General features: G+C 34.1%; 1 protein-coding gene across 9 annotated transcripts in view; it reads left to right on the top strand.

Moving 5' to 3' along the window:
• Positions 1 to 15,101, top strand: part of LOC104146874 (importin-11) — a 99,247-nt gene extending 84,146 nt beyond the window's left edge. For all 9 annotated transcript variants that reach the window (XM_068926236.1, XM_068926230.1, XM_068926231.1 and 6 more), the window contains 2 exons: positions 3,133 to 3,217; positions 13,182 to 15,101. In XM_068926236.1, the coding sequence (XP_068782337.1) occupies positions 3,133 to 3,217; positions 13,182 to 13,346 (250 nt within the window). In that variant the 3' untranslated portion in view covers positions 13,347 to 15,101. The remainder of the gene's footprint in view (positions 1 to 3,132; positions 3,218 to 13,181) is intronic.
• Positions 15,102 to 15,911: the final 810 nt, after the last annotated feature.

Raw genomic sequence — 15,911 nt, 5'->3', positions numbered from 1 at the left:
TAATATCCATTGCATTTTGATTCATTTACTTGATTAAAATCATTATTTTAAAACAAATTTCTTCATTTATTTTATTGAGGAATGCCCATTTCCTATTTTTGAAATGCGTATTGAATTTTTATCTGATTTTAAAACTTTGATATAAATAGTGGATGTATTTCTGAAGATAAAATGATGTAAATGATATTTAACACAATATGCCTACTTTGCCAGAGTGCCAACTCTTCCTCAACTGCTTGAATAAGAAAGCAAAATTCTATCTGTAAACGTTTTCAGGTTTACAGCACTAATAGATATGCATGAAAAAGAAAAACTCTGCAGTATTAAGGAAGTCAAAATTAAATTTAATTGGGAGAGTGAGACTCTCCAAAATGTCGCCACTGAGAGTTTTGCCAAGGCATCTCTCTTTTCTTTCAAGTATGGGCTCTCTGTTTAAAAACATGACTTGAATTGATTTTACAACTTTAACTTGCAAAAAAGGAATGTCACTTGGAATCATTAAACATATGTATCCTCTTCCTGTGATCAGTTTGGCAGTATCAGATACAGGAAGAGATTGTTTGTGTGTGTTTTTTAACCTCTCTTTGGAAAAGTAAAAACTACTATTTTTCCGTGACAGTGAAGATATCCTCTCAGGAAATCAGAATCTGTTTAAATGCTAAGCTATAAAATACATCCAGGAGTAAAGTAGATTATTTAAAAAAAAAAAAAAAAAAGTTTGAAACATAACGTGCACTGGTTTGAAATGTGGGCTATTATCAAGACATAGACTTCTGAAAAGGACAGAAAAGCACTGGGAAATAGAAATGCAGAAGTTCATCTTCTAAGGACCCCTTTACTTAGGAGGGTGTTGTTTTGCAGATACTGTAAGAGATGATGTTTGGAAAACACTCACAGTGTCTAAGTACTTTCTGGCTCTTTATATCAATAGAAGTTATCTGAATGTCATGGCAGACTAGTTGTGTTTTTTTTTGTTTTGTTTTGTTTTTTTTACATCAGTACCAGACACGCAGGATAACAGTTCTATAAATCTAGTCGTGGATAGCTACTGAGAACAGTGCCATTTCTGGAAGTTAATATCTAACTTCTTCCTTCCAATATTAAGAACTACCTTGCAGCAGCAATATTCATTTTAAAAGGAGGTCAGATTTTTAAACTGTACAAAATGTAATGCTATGTTCTCATTTTCCATATAAATTCATAATGCCTTAAAAATCATGTTATCATATTTGTCTTAATGATGCCTGATACCACTACACTGCACAATTTAAATATATTCAATATAAAAAGAGTATTTTGTTTTGCCAAATGTAAATAAACTGCTTTTTCGGTATTATTGTATTGTTGCTGTGTAGTCTGCTTCTCAGAGATGCTTTATTCTGAATTAAAGCCAGAATATATTAATATAGAGTATTAAAGTATAAAAGTAAGGTTATTGGCAGCTATAGACACAGCTTTTTATAAGTAACCCTGGAGCAATTTTTTCTTCTGCTGCTTTAACTAAAATGTCAGCCTGCAGTAATCACTAAAGAGAATATTGTTTGCCCTTGTCAGTATACCAAGATAGTTGTTTTCCCCCGTCTAGTGTAGTTCCTATTCTCAATTAAAAGAAGAAAATCTTCAGTTACGCTTGTAACGTCTCTTAAGTCTTTCTGGCAGCCTGGGTTGTGCTCTGGTGTTTAGCAAGCTTATCTTAAATTTAAAAAATGCGGGAACAGTTGAGGTTTTATAATTGCTATTGAAACAGTTTATTCTTTAACATAGCTTAGCATAATTAAACATGACTGCAGGGTGCACCTCTGATAGGTATAGCTTAGTGGCTTCTTGTTTATTTAATTAGACAGTCATACCTGGAACATTCTGCTACAGAAATCAATTTTCAGGTTCTTGTTATAATATCTGTTAAAAATGTGGAGTTTTACATGTTGTATATGTTCCTTTTTCTTCATTTACGTTTGCTTGCCTGAAATTGTGCTAGGTATCACTCTGTAAACAGAAGCTTCTTAGTTCACTATTTCATTTTTATAAGAATCAAATCCCTTTTTACCACGGTAGAGCAGCTCGGTGGAGATGTTTATAAAATTCACAGAACAATCTTGATGGATGAAACACTGGAGTCCTATGTCCTTGTTACTGAGGTGAACTTTCAAACAGTATTACTGAAGTAATAAATATGTTAAACCATCACAAACCATCTCTCATAAAAAGAGAGAAGGTCACTGATGAGCAGGATTTTAATCATAAGCTTGCTTTCCAACCTTATAAACAATGACTCTTATCTAGAAGTTGCACATCTTAGGCATCTAAATTCATATTACTTCTAAAACTTTTCTGTGTTAACAGTCTATGTAAAAACGTTGATAAGTTGCTATGTAGTTGCTGCAAACTGAACCTACCTGTTCAGTTAGTGAGTTTAACTGGAAATGCTTTATTCTTTTCCTATATATAAATCAATTTTCAAGCAGACACATCAATCTTTTGAATAGAAAACTAATACAATTAAAAATTATAAAAAGCCCCAATGTGTCTCAACAGAAGAAATTGTAGAAATCTATTGGCAATAAATTAGATGTCATGAAAAGTTCTAAATATAAGTTCATGTGTTTTGTTTTATGAAACTGTAATTATAATTGTAATAAAAATAGCCTATTGCTAAAAGCAGTGCTGGTTTATAAATGAAATATGTAGTATACGCACACGCTACTTCCTGAGGAGCCAAGGCACGAATTATCACACTGTCCTTCTGTCAGTGTTGTCACCCCCAAACTTCAATAGTTTATACATTTCTAAATTTCCACTGAAGGAAAAACAGGCAAAACATGGCAGAAACCATCTGGCTAATCACTAACATGTGGTAGCTCACCAGACAGCACACCTGTGGTGTTCTTTGGCATACTTCATGGTGTTTGGGAGTGTTGTAAAAGATGTGGAGGACTACTGAGGTTACTACATGGGTGTAGGTCACACAGGACGTGTGTCCGGGTTCAATGTTCTCAGAAAAACTGTACTTGGTAACAGAGGTTGCCTGTCTTGCATCAAACTCCCTCATATCTGTTCTGTGTTTTTAAAAGTGCTTTAAAAATAGTTTTTAATGATAGTGTGTGTTTAACCTATTTTTATTCCCATTCTTAGCTGCATGCTGATGTCTCATTTTGAAGAGCCCAAAGTTACAGAAGATGAGGAACCTCCCACAGAACAAGACAAAAGGAAGAAGATGGTAAGTTTTAGATCTGTTGTTCAATTTTAGAACTGATTATATAATTCACTTTGGCTTTGGTTCATCTATTCTTGGAAAATTCACCTCTTAAATCCAAAAAAAAAAAAAAAAAAAAAAAAAAAGCTCTGATGAGAAACTTCACAGCCGCAACACACAACAATTGTGCTTCTGCGTTCTTTTTGAGTCTTGGAAAATGTTGCCAAAAGAAACATCTAGTCATGTGTCTTATTTAAACGTGTATTGATTTATATGTTTGCATAGAACATTCTTCTAATATAAAGAAAGCTTAATAAGGAGCATTGATTTAGATTGACATATCTGGATTAGGTACCCTGCGTTGTAGCCATTTTTGTCTTACCTCAATGTGACTGTTTCATCATTTAACCAATTTTTTTAAGTGGGAAGGGAAGCTGGTTCCTCACATTTTTGTAACTTGCATAGAAAATTGCAGTATACAAGCATTGTGGTGTAAAATTGAATCTGAAATGTTTGTCATTGAATAATAGCAAAACATGGAATTGCATGATTCAGTAGATACATGTAGTCCTCTCATACATGTTTGTTTTAATTGACCAGGTCTATATCCAAAGGAAGACTTGTGGACTTTTCTTTGTTAGTTATTTTTACTCCTTGTAGGAAAAGAGGAGAGCTTGAATGATTTTTGGTTGTTCTTTTAATCTCTTGGGTTTTTTAAGGTTTTGGGTACTTTTTGGGTTTTTTTTAGGCTTTTCTTTTAAATATTAATTAATAGACATTTTAAAAAAACAAACAAAAAAAAAAAACTCTTGCATATACTGCTGCTATTGGTGATGCCTTAAGAGAAATTACTGATGTCTTGAAACTTCTGATTTAAAAAAAATATATATAAAAACATTATTTTCTGTGATCCTTAAAAAAAACATTAAATAGTTGAGCTTTTAAAAGAATGATTACAAGCATCTGTAGACCCTGTTATGTTTGGTTAAATTGTCTTCCAGCCTGTGGGCTTAAATGAAATTTTCAGAATTTCTTGCAGAATTATAAAATTCATTCTCTTAGTGGCTTTGGATAATCTCTTGAGAATCAAAGCACTTTTTTTTATGACCAGTATCATTCTGCCCTCTTAAATGGTCCGGTGCACCAGTATAATGTTGATAAGCAGTTATAATAAAGGAGCTGTTTGAGGTCACGTGTAATACCGAGTTGTTGTCCATTGAGTTATTGTCCGTATTGTTTCTGTTTGTGATTAAAGAGAAATGGCTATGTTTTGGTGATGATGAGCCAGAAGTCATGACTGAGGGCATGACTAGGCAGGTTTTAATTTACATGGCAAATATATTTGCCCTTGAGCCATGTCACTTGCTTTCCTTTCTCCTTTAAGGAATTGCTTGTGCTTTCTTCCCCTACTGTTCTTGAACATCTTCTCAACCTTTGTCTCCTTAGAAGGTTTACACAGAATAAACTGTCAAAGAGGAACACTGAAGCTTCATTGCCTTTTCTGATTTCTCTCATATTGTAGACAGATCTATTTCCATTGTTACTGTGTTTTCTAGTTTTCCTAAGCATTATGAAAATTCTTTGTTTTTCTCACGTCAGGCCTGTTTTCTAAAAGTGTCTTAATTTCACTCTTCTTATTCCCGTACTCAGCAGATTATTCCTGAACTATTTCAGACCTGAGCCTTCTATGCTATGGTCCCTATGTCTTTCATGTCACTTTTTCAGCTAAGTGAAGTGTTCATCATACTCTTATTCCTTTGTATGACATTTCTCACAGCTGTTAAAGCAAACAAAATCTAGTTAATATGAGTGTCTGCTATAAATTAGTTCTGAATACCAGCTGAAATTGCTTGATATAAAATTTGTTCTGGATGTTACAGAAATTCAGACAGCTTTTTAGTTCAAAATGGTTCTGATACTAGTAGTAGAACTGTCAAATAATAGCTAAGGTTGTTAATCACGCCTCACAAGCACAGCTTGTATTTGATTTTTAACAAAAAAAAAAAAAAGATTTTAAAAAAAGCGCCTGGGACCATCCGATCCTCCTGCACTAGAAGTTTCTTCCTCTCTGTGAGAGTATCAGCATTCAAAACAGATCACTTGACATTTAGAACAACTGCAGTAGCAGATAGGTCTGGTGAAATGAGGATGGGATCAAGTATTTGTGGTGAGAAGAGAAGGTACAGGAACCTCTTTAAAGGAATCTGCAATTGATTTAAGAAAATTGCTCTTCCCCTGTGCTGCTTTATTCCTGCAAGAGGTGTCTGCCCTCTTAGATCTTCTACATGCTGAATCAGCAGTTTGTATGGCAGGTCTCAGAGTTTAAACCTTGTAAAACAATAATGACCAGTTAAATGGGAATATCTTTTAGAAAATAATAAGACATTAGAACTTTAAAAGCCATTAATGTGAGGGGAAAAAATACGAACTGGCATGGTCCATGCTAAGTATCACTACTTGATGTTTGCACAGGGTCTAAATATTTTTCTTTGAGTTATCCCTTTATCCTGTCACTGCTATATCTCTTGATTATTACTCACAGCTCATAATTGCTAAAGACAATAATAGCTAGAACGGTGTTTTATAAGTTTATGACAATTTAGTGTAACCTATGTTTCTAGGGACTGTTATTTCTTTTTTCTTGGAAATTTATTTAGACAATGTGAATAGTTTGAGAGTGATTCATGACCTTGCATTGGTGTACAGTATATAGACCTAAGGTGAGCTTTCTTTTACGTGCCCTTAATGTATATATTTTCAGTAACTCCAGTATCATTGTTGAAAAAGGAGTTTAGCTTTTTCAGCTACATATTTGAAACTAGGGAAGGGAAAAATGAAATAAGATATTTTCCTTAGATAAAAATCTATCATTTAAACTTGAATTGTCCATGCTGGCACATGTTTTAGATAAAGCAGTATGTACATGTATAATTTTGGGGGGATTTCTTTTTGATTTTTACCCTAGTGTGGAAAGAAACTATGAATCCTTACTTTATAGATCCTGAAGAAAATAAATTGATGAATTATATAATAAGCCAAATGACCAAATTTTACGTGATGGTGTGATATACTACTTATGCTGTAAAGATATCGCTTTTAATATTTTTACTGTGTATTTTGTTTTAGGTATAATTTTTGTCTGTGCAGCTAGTCTAAAAATTAACCACAGATCTAATCCAAGGCCCATTAATATCTATGAAAAAACGTTGTTAGATTTTTGTATCACCTGGTTCCACTGTGTAATCTTATATCCTTTGTTAAAAATAAAGGATATATTCCTTTCTTAAATGATTTTTCTAGCCTTTCCAGCCTTTCTCAAAGCATCACAGTCACAAGATACGTGCCATCACAGTAAATATAATTTCATGCCCAGCATTCTTGTTTCCTCTTTAGTAACAAAATATCTATGTTTAAATTGAAGAGAATCTCTTAATGTCTGAAAATCTTTACAGCACAGAATTAACTCAGGACATCCCCAAAACACTTTTTTTTGAGTTTTAAGAGATATTTATTACCTGTTCTTGCATTCTGCATACCATTGTGTTATTGCTTATAGTAATTAGATCACCGTTTTAGTGCTGAATAATACATGATTTTGAACTGGAAATTGTGTGATTTTGACACTAGTGTTGTGTAAAGCTGTTGAGGATAGAGACCCACCTAACCAAAAATGGTTTAAAGCAAGCGATAATTCTGCAGAAATCTGTTGGTTCTGGTAAGTGCGGTCGTGGGGAGTGGGGGAACAGTTGTTTCCAAAACTGATATACTGTTCTTCAGTCAAAACACTGTTTAAAACCAATGATGTAGCAGAAGTGTGTTATCAGTCCAGCCCTGATATAAGCACTTGTGCCAAGGTTCAAGATCAATTTGTGAAGTAGCTAGATTGTTGTTGTTGTTGTTATTTGAAAACTATTTTAGAATGTCAGTATTCCAAGGATACTACTAAGAAGTATTGGCTTTAATACCAGCTGTGTCCTGCTGACATACGTTGTGCAGGGTAAGCTGGAGACATTTAAACATTTGAGTCTAGTTTTTCCTGTAAACAGTGACACAGAAGTGAAACAATCGTTTTGAAGTCTTTCAGTAGTTTTCAAATAATGTTTATGTACAGTTGCTTTCTAATAGAGATAAAAATTAATTCTTCCAAGTCTTTTTGTAATATAAAATATTTATCTGCCTGTGAAACAGGATGTTGAGGCAGAAAACACAGGAACACCAAAAATAAACAAGCAAATCCAGTATCTTTAAGGTCATATTAAGATTCCGAACACACATTAGTTGTTTGATTTCACACTGCTTTTCAGTAGTTTTTAAAAAGAGATATAGATGTATAGGGAATTCAGTGCTAAATGTTAAATTTCCCAGGTAACGTACTGATAACTGAAAGTAAGTCGTGACGTGAGATCACAAACCTGTGTCAAGTATTATTCAGGTCATTGTCCTGGATATAATTTTGGAGCTTCTGTGCCATATGAGGATAGAAATAGGGTGATTCATTTCACAGAGCTGGCCGCTTAGTAGAAGACTTGGAAGGCGTCTCTACTCATAAGTGGAAACTGTGCTTTTAAAATATACTGTTGGTGTAAAGTCAGAAAGCATAAGATACTTGTGCTGTGATGTATTTTACTTGAAAGAAAATCTTCTGGCAGTATCATTTAGTATTGCTCATAGTATAGCCTTAAATATAACTAGTGATCTTTTAAAGCATTTATTGTCATAGCAGTAGGAGCTATACAAACATACAAGGACATACGGTCTTTGAAGAGCTTACGCTCCAGGGGTTAACCAAGCAGACTAATAGCGAGGAGTAGGAAGAAGGGAGAGAAGGTGTTCAACGTGCAATGAAGTCAGCGAGTATAAATGCAGGTTCCTGTAAGTAGTTGTGTATAGAGCTGTTTATGCTGTATAGAATAGAAGCACAATAGAAGTACAATGATTTGTCTGGACTGCATTCAATAGCCAATTTTTCAAAAGTTATTTTTCAGACTGGAATTATCCAGAATTAAAAAGACCCTGCAGGCCTCCTTATGTCAGATATAAGCACTTGAACAGGTAAAAGGGACCCTAGTCTCATTCAGCAACAGAAGTATGTGTAGTAAACTTGATGCATCCTTCTCATATCATGATTATTATACATGCAGAAATCAACTGGACTTTATCTGTGCTTGTTGACGTGATTAGGAATTCACGCTGAAGTTTGTCTGTCATTCATGTTTGGATTGAGCTATCTAAAATGGAAATCCCAGAGACTGGAGTTTTGGTAGTTTGTTTTTAATGCACTCACAAATGCACACAATCTACAGGAAATATCTCTAAGAAAAAAGAGAAGGGAAGAGAGGGAACACAGGGAGAACATAGATATATGTCTATGTAGGTATAAGGTATATGCCTTACCTGAACAGGCTAAAATTCTTTAGTATACAAAAGTAAAAGACTGATCCTATAGCATCAGAACTGAATGGCGATGATAAGTGAACATCCTACAACAAATTTCTGTCCCTTTTTACTAGGCAACAGATTTAAAGCAACCAAAAGGAATTATTTTTTTAATACAGCATGTAATTAAATTGTTGAATTCATGACTGCAGGCTCTTTTGAAGCCCATTAATCTAGTTGTTTTTTTCAATCAATTTAGATAATTCAAGGAGGAGGAATATATTGATGTTTCTAAAATACAATCATTCAGCTGCACCTTCCGGCTCATGAGGATTTTAGTATTGAGTGTGGAAAGTTTGAAAATGTATCCTAAGGGAAGTATTTCCGCTGATTCCCTACTGTCCAAGGTTGGAGACAGAATAATGGATATAGTAGGCTCCTGGTCTCACCTTGTTCAGCAGTTCTTAAATGGTGATGCAAGAAGAAAAATCAGATAAATTAGTGGCTGAAGGTAATCTTTTTTAGATTTGAAGAAAAGAAAATTACTGTTTACCAGGAAAATTGATAATCTTATTTCATGCATCAGCTACAGCAGTATCCCCTTGTTTATTGAATCCTTGTTATTCCTTATTAAAAAGCTGTTCTAGTAATTATTTTAGTTCATAAACATCCTGAAAAAATACATTGTAAAGATTATGCAGTTTGACTTTCCTAGCCCATCATTTTTTATTTGAAATGAAGAATTTTGAAAGCAGTCAGCAACTTCTAACCCTGTAGTACAGAGAGGAATTCCTGTTTAGCAGAAATTTGCTGCTATTGTCCCAGTTAAGCACCTGTTATTGCTGCACATCAAAACTGAATTAGTTCTGCTTTCAAGAAATCAGGATGAATGTGCTTCTCTTTGTAAGCCTATCCTCATGTATTTTGTTGTAATTAATTAGGACATTAATCATTCACAGGTCCCATCATCTCCAGATCTCAAAAGACAAAAACCTCCTAAGGTAGCATTTAATAGTAATGTTTAATCAAGATTTAGTCACTGAGATTTTTGTTGAGATTCCTAATGATCGGTCTACTTATCTGCAATATATCCCATGAAAAGTAGAACCTTAAAATTAGGGTTCACTAGAACTTCAGAACCGCAGGGTTTAGTTGGGCTGCTAATTTGCCTGAAATTGGCATAGAAAACAGTAAACCTAACATTGGGACTATACGTTTTAATAAGCTGACAACTGAGGCTTATTATGCGACTGTATGGCTACATGTAATGTAATATTTTACGAATATTGAAAGTAAAATAAAAAAAGTAAATTATTTTTGTGCTTATGCAACTGATTGAAAGTTTAAGGTATTTGGAAGGGGAAAAAAAATATATATATATATATCTCATAGCAAATAATGAAAAAATAAGGCATGAATTTTAGAGGAAACTGAAATACCCTATTCAGTGGTTTGAAGATAGTTCCTTCATGCTGAGAGTAAGATTTAGTGGTCTGATAGCTGATTATACCAGCCACTCTACAGGTATTTTTCCAGTGTTCATTGTGTGGACCTCTTTGACAAAAGACATAAAGCAGCTGATACTGAGCAACTTAGAGCATCTTTCAATACCGTGTATTTCCTTGCCCAACTTTATATTTCCTGCCTTTAACTGTTTTGGCTATGAAGCTGTTGGGAGTTTTTAATTTGAAAATATGTGGTTTTGCTCTTCTCAAACTCAGGAGTATTTCAATGAAAAGTATGGCCACGCTGTTAGGAATACAGCATACATATGCATATATAAAAAGGTCGTCCCTGAACCAGTGTTTGCAGTCTCAGTTATCAGTGTTAATTTTGATGTGGTCATGTTCCATGCTGGACTCGTCAGATGTTCAGCACTTAGCAAGCTGGAGACTTAATTTTGAAGAGGAGGGTTTTTTCCTTAAAAATCAAGTACAATAGTCTGAAAATGTCTTTTAGGGTCACCTGTTAAACCAGATAGTATTCTAATGTTGTGATAACATAGTTTATGGACTAATTACTGACCTCTGCTGTTCGTGTCAGAGGACTTTGAAAAAACAGACATTGAACTGTACCTTCATACTTTAGTGGAATTCTATTGCATTCAGGGGGACTTGCGCTAAGGCAGCTTTTTCTGCCTTATTGATTGAAAGATTAGTGTATTAAGTCCTTAAGGTAAGTCTTTTTAACTCAAACGCAGTAGCATTGACTGGAAGTCTCATTTGACTTAAGAGTATGAGAATACTTGTTTGCACAATTTTAATACTTGGTTTTCTGCGCAGGATTCCCTGCAGTAATTTTGTGTATGACTGGTTAGAGGTATGAACTTACTGAAACTAACAAATAAATTAGACATGTAGTATATTTCCCAGATTATAATTCTTTTTTAACAAATACAAACTGTTCTGAAGTTGTTTCTTTCTCTGCTTGCCCAGATGGTCTTTTTTTACCCTGTAGGTCTACTAAAGCAATATTACAAGAGGATAAAAGTAACCTTGGCAAATATTGATTACAGTAGCTGTAGCTCAGATTTTTGTTAGAGTATTTCAATTTGAGAAGCCTGTTTAGAATTTGGAGACAAGATTATATTTACTAAGAATTACTATGCAAAGAATGCTAAACTATTAGCACAATTGGATCCCTTTGCAAAAGACTGTAGTGTTAGAAATAAAAAGATGATATTTTACCTTTGAAATGTAAAATAGCTGGGGAGTAGAAAACGGTGGAGGATCAAAGGCTAAGAAGCTGATATTAGGAATACCGAGAGGATGATTAAGAGATTTACAACATGAAAGGTGACCATAATATGAAGGAAGAAAGAACTTGCAGGCACTGATAAAAAGTAGTCTGCTTATTAACTCCACTTGTTTAAAAGAAATACAGCTTCAATTTCTTTTTTGTGACAATTGCAATGTTTTTGTTTCTTTTATTTTTGCTTTAGCTTTCTTTGCTTTTACTTTTATCTTAAAGCCTAATAGGCAAACACAAGTGTTTATAATATAATAACAGTCTTATATTTGTTTCAATCAGTATATCCTTCCTGTTTTGGCTGTAATATTGTTTAAAAAAAATCTGAAGGTATGATGTCTTCCATTCCATATTAAACCATATCTAAATAATTCTTTATCATATTATACCAGAATGGAAAGGTGTCATGAATGTGCAATGTGATTTTTCTTGGAAGAATTTTATTATTATTATTTTAGGAATTCATCCATGAATGTTTGAAAAATTACATAGCTTATCTGGTGAGAGTGACCTAAACTTACTACTGCTAAAGAAAAATGAAACTTTTGGCTCAGGCACTGAACAGATTATGCTTTTATTGATGATGTGTCTATGTTCAAACCCATTTGTCAGTCCATGTAGCTTATTAAATGAGGCGTACTTTCTATATTGCAGTCCCTTTTAATATAAACTCTATGGGATGCTAATTGTTTCCCATGACTTCTAGTCAGAGAAGAAGTTAATGCCATATTTCTTAATTCTGATTCAACCCAATAAGGGAATTTATGATCTAAAAAATGTAGGTGTTAGAGCTGATCACGTTAAATTTCAATATCCTTTATCTACAGTAATAATTCTCTTTATTGTTTACATAGTGGCTGATAATATTGCTAATAATGCAGTAAACTTATGCCATAGATGATGTGTGAAATAAGAATGAGGACATACAGAAGAAGCAGTTGTGCAAGTTTAATATGCTTCGATTCTTTCAGGGATAGCAGTATAGCAGAGGACTACAAATTAAGAAGAGTCTCCTATTTCACTGGCCTTTGAGGTCTAGCAGCGTATGGTTTTCTGACCTTTCAGCATAAGTAGTAGTGTTGTATGGTTTTGATACTAAGATAAGCAGAAGATCTCAGATCTGCAGTAATTTCCTGTTTATTCAGCATCCTACTTTATGATACTTCAAGCTCCACGTGCACCAACCCTGCCACCAATCCACACACATACACATGCCCCTTTCATCCCATCTGGTGGACTGAGAAAAATGCTGTGTAATCCTCTGCCCCTGGCCTGCGCACACATCTCATTATCAAGACAGATATTCTTCCTCCTTCCCCTAGAAAATTATGTCGTTTATCTGGACTTGATTGTGCTTGATGTATCAGGAAAATTTATTTTAGCTATTGTTGTTTAACGGTTAGAAAATAGCTCTGAAAATCTGAATAAAATGGATTTTTATTTCCAGCTGCTTCTGTTTTTTGTCATATGAATTTAAATCAGTTCAGCTTTTTTCAGTGTTTTGTTTCCTTATTAGTAAAATCAAATTGGTTATACTTTATGAAAAATTTAAAGTACTTATCTTGGTAACATCTGATGGTTTTCATAGGAGTGATGGGAAATTAACAAAGCAGCTTTGAAATCTCTTTATCTTGTAGAAGGGCAAAATCTTATAGTAGATGGAGTCCATGATTTGAGCACTGTTGTTTCAAATAGTTTGAAACTGCCATCAGTTTTTCATCTTGGAGGTAAATTTGATCTTTACTTTGTGTACAAAGAAAAGCAGGAGGTCTTTGTTTCCCTGGCTCAGGAGAGATGAGTAAGTCACAGACTATTTTTTACTGTGTTGTTACTTATTTTTTTTTCTTCTTATCTGCTTCCACAGCTTGCATTGAAGGACCCCGTACACACTGTGTCATTGCAGCAGTTCGTCTATGAGAAGCTAAAGGCACAGCAGGAATTACTGGGAGAACAAGGTTTTCATGCGCTTATGGAAACTGTGGATACAGAAATAGTTGCACAGCTACAAGAATTTTTACAAGGCTTCTAAACAAGTAGAAACAAGATTTTTTTTTATGTCCAACTTCCCTTTCAAAAAATACAAAAAAACCCAAAACTCTGGGCTTCCCTCTTGTATAGAAGAGCCTACTGAAAGCTGAAAATAACTTGTTTAAAAAAAAAAAAAAACACACACACACCGAATCCTTGAAAACGTTTTTTCCTCACTGTAAGGCTGAAGGAATAAATGTAAATTGGCTCCTGACTAGAGTTTACAAACTTGTTTCATGAGTGTGTGATTTTCTGTATATGAAGAATGGTGGATTTGCATAAGGAAATATGTTTAATAATTTTTTTGCTTCCTTTGCTATTAATAGAAAAGGCGAGGTTTTTGACTTTGTCGTTGCATAGTCCTAACATTGAGAAGTGGAAGCTGATTTTGGAGGTGTTTTTATGCAATGGTAACATTGTAATTTCTCTGCCTTACCCTTCTTAATTGCTACTGGGTTTTTTTTCTTCAGCTGTTTAAGTAGGGGTACTGTTACAGGAGGAAACACTAAGTTTTTAATTAAATTTAAATGTTAAACGTTATATGCACACACAAATCTGTGTATGCCTAAGATTCCCAGGCTTAAGGAGTTGAATGACATTTTTTCCTTTCAAAAGAATGAGTAAATTACCAAATGTGAATTTTGCCTGAAGTTGATAGGGTTTGAGTGTACTGTAGGTATTTAAGCTAACAGCCTTGGTAGAAGTGGGATTTAGGGTGTATTTAGCGTTGCTGGGTAAGAGTCCTTTTCATAAGGTAATGAACATCATCTGAAACCTATTGAGTACATTTGATTTTAGAGCAGACCCTGTAGGATGTAATGAGGATAGCTGACTTATGAAACATGATGGAGAAATCTTGAGCATAGTTGGTGATTCAAAGGAGGTATTTTTTTGTCATCCCTCATTACTATCTTTATTCCTCAATAGAAAAAAAATGTTGCAGGGAAAGTGAACAAGGGAAAAATTATTCTTATGCAGTTCTTCTATGCTGACAGACTGAGTTTTATTTTCTCAAAACTGTTTGATATCAAAATGCACAGTACAATCTTACTATAGATGGCTATGTACAGCGTGTAACTGCAGAGTCCTTTGTTCCTCTGAGATACAGAACTGTACTACAAATTCCAATGTTTCCAAAAAGACAAACAGTAAAGTGTCAATTAGACTTTCCAAAGATACCTCACTTCTGACTTACTTAATTTGCATACTGTTACTATAGTATGTAAAACTACCTGTAATTTAGAGAATGATGCCCTCCTCCACTTACCTTATTGGACCTTTAAGGAATGATTGTGCTGTCACATAGAATAAGTCCTTAAAACTCTTTGTGGCCTTGATTTTTCCTCTGTGCTTTAAGATCAACTAAAAGCTTCTTTGCATGAGTTAACCCTCACACTGTTAATATTTCCATTACTCATTCTAAAACACATTTAAATAGACTTTCCTGGATTATTTTCTGTAGAATAACTATTGCCTTTAATTTGATACCAATGCACAAATATAAAGACGGACAATATAAAGACACATATGAAGATGGACATTCCACAAAATGCCCATCTCTCCTGATGGGCTTTCAGCTTTAATTACAGTGTTATTGAAGGTTTGTTTTAACTATAATTTTATGTAGTGTTACATGAAAAGAAAGTTTTGTTTTTTTCCAATCCTTCAGTTAATTTATAGCTTTTAGTGCTGAGTTACAGAGAGAACTGTTGCCCACCTTAAACTTCTGTTGTTGCTATTAAACTAACTTTGTTAATGCTTTGTTATGTTATTTTTTTGGTAATGTACCTAGGGTTTTATTATCGGAGTAACACTTCTATGATTCCTAACATGATATATGATCCTTGTACCATAGCTGGCTTTCTGAGTGTTTCACAAAGCTAGGCCCTAAGATGAGAGTTCTGAAGGAACGGGGTGCATGTATTAAGAGGAAGGAGTGTCTACTAATCCAGCAATATAAATCAGTGTCATAGTTGGTTGCCTTGATATTTTATACCTGTAAATTTGTTCTTCCGATTACCATTTCTTGACTCTACACCATACAAGTAGCGACACTGAGGAAAGCAATTAAAATTGTTTGTGAGCAGAAATACCCCTTCATGAGAGAAAAATGATTTTACTGGTCTCGGAGAAAAAGAAACTTTGATTGTAACACTGCTTAAACTATATTTGTAGAGGTGTTAAAGTATCAAAGTATGACTGTATTTCTGAAGATGGAAGTTTTCATTTTATCACCAATTTTTTTCTATTACAAAAAAATTCCTTCTTTCTTGACTTCCTTCTATCTCACTTTTAGTTGTCATAACACAGAGAAACGTACCAGAGGTGAATGAATGAATAATTCCGATTAATACCAGGCTGCACCTGGACCTCATTTCTTTGCTTATTCATCGGAGGCATATCATCCGGATACTTCATGATTGTCACTAAAAAGTTTTGAGCCCAGGCTGTCACAGTTCAAATAATTATCTACAAACTTGAGACTCAAAGATAACTTTGAGTTTTAATTTGTTTGTTACCTGGGCAACCGCAGGAATAACAGGATAAAGCTGCTCCTTTCTGTGCA

This window comes from Struthio camelus, chromosome W, assembly GCF_040807025.1.
Source record: "Struthio camelus isolate bStrCam1 chromosome W, bStrCam1.hap1, whole genome shotgun sequence".
Classification (NCBI taxonomy): domain Eukaryota; kingdom Metazoa; phylum Chordata; class Aves; order Struthioniformes; family Struthionidae; genus Struthio; species Struthio camelus.
The sequence above is the reverse complement of the archived record's forward strand: the minus strand, read 5'-3'. Positions and strand labels throughout refer to the sequence as shown.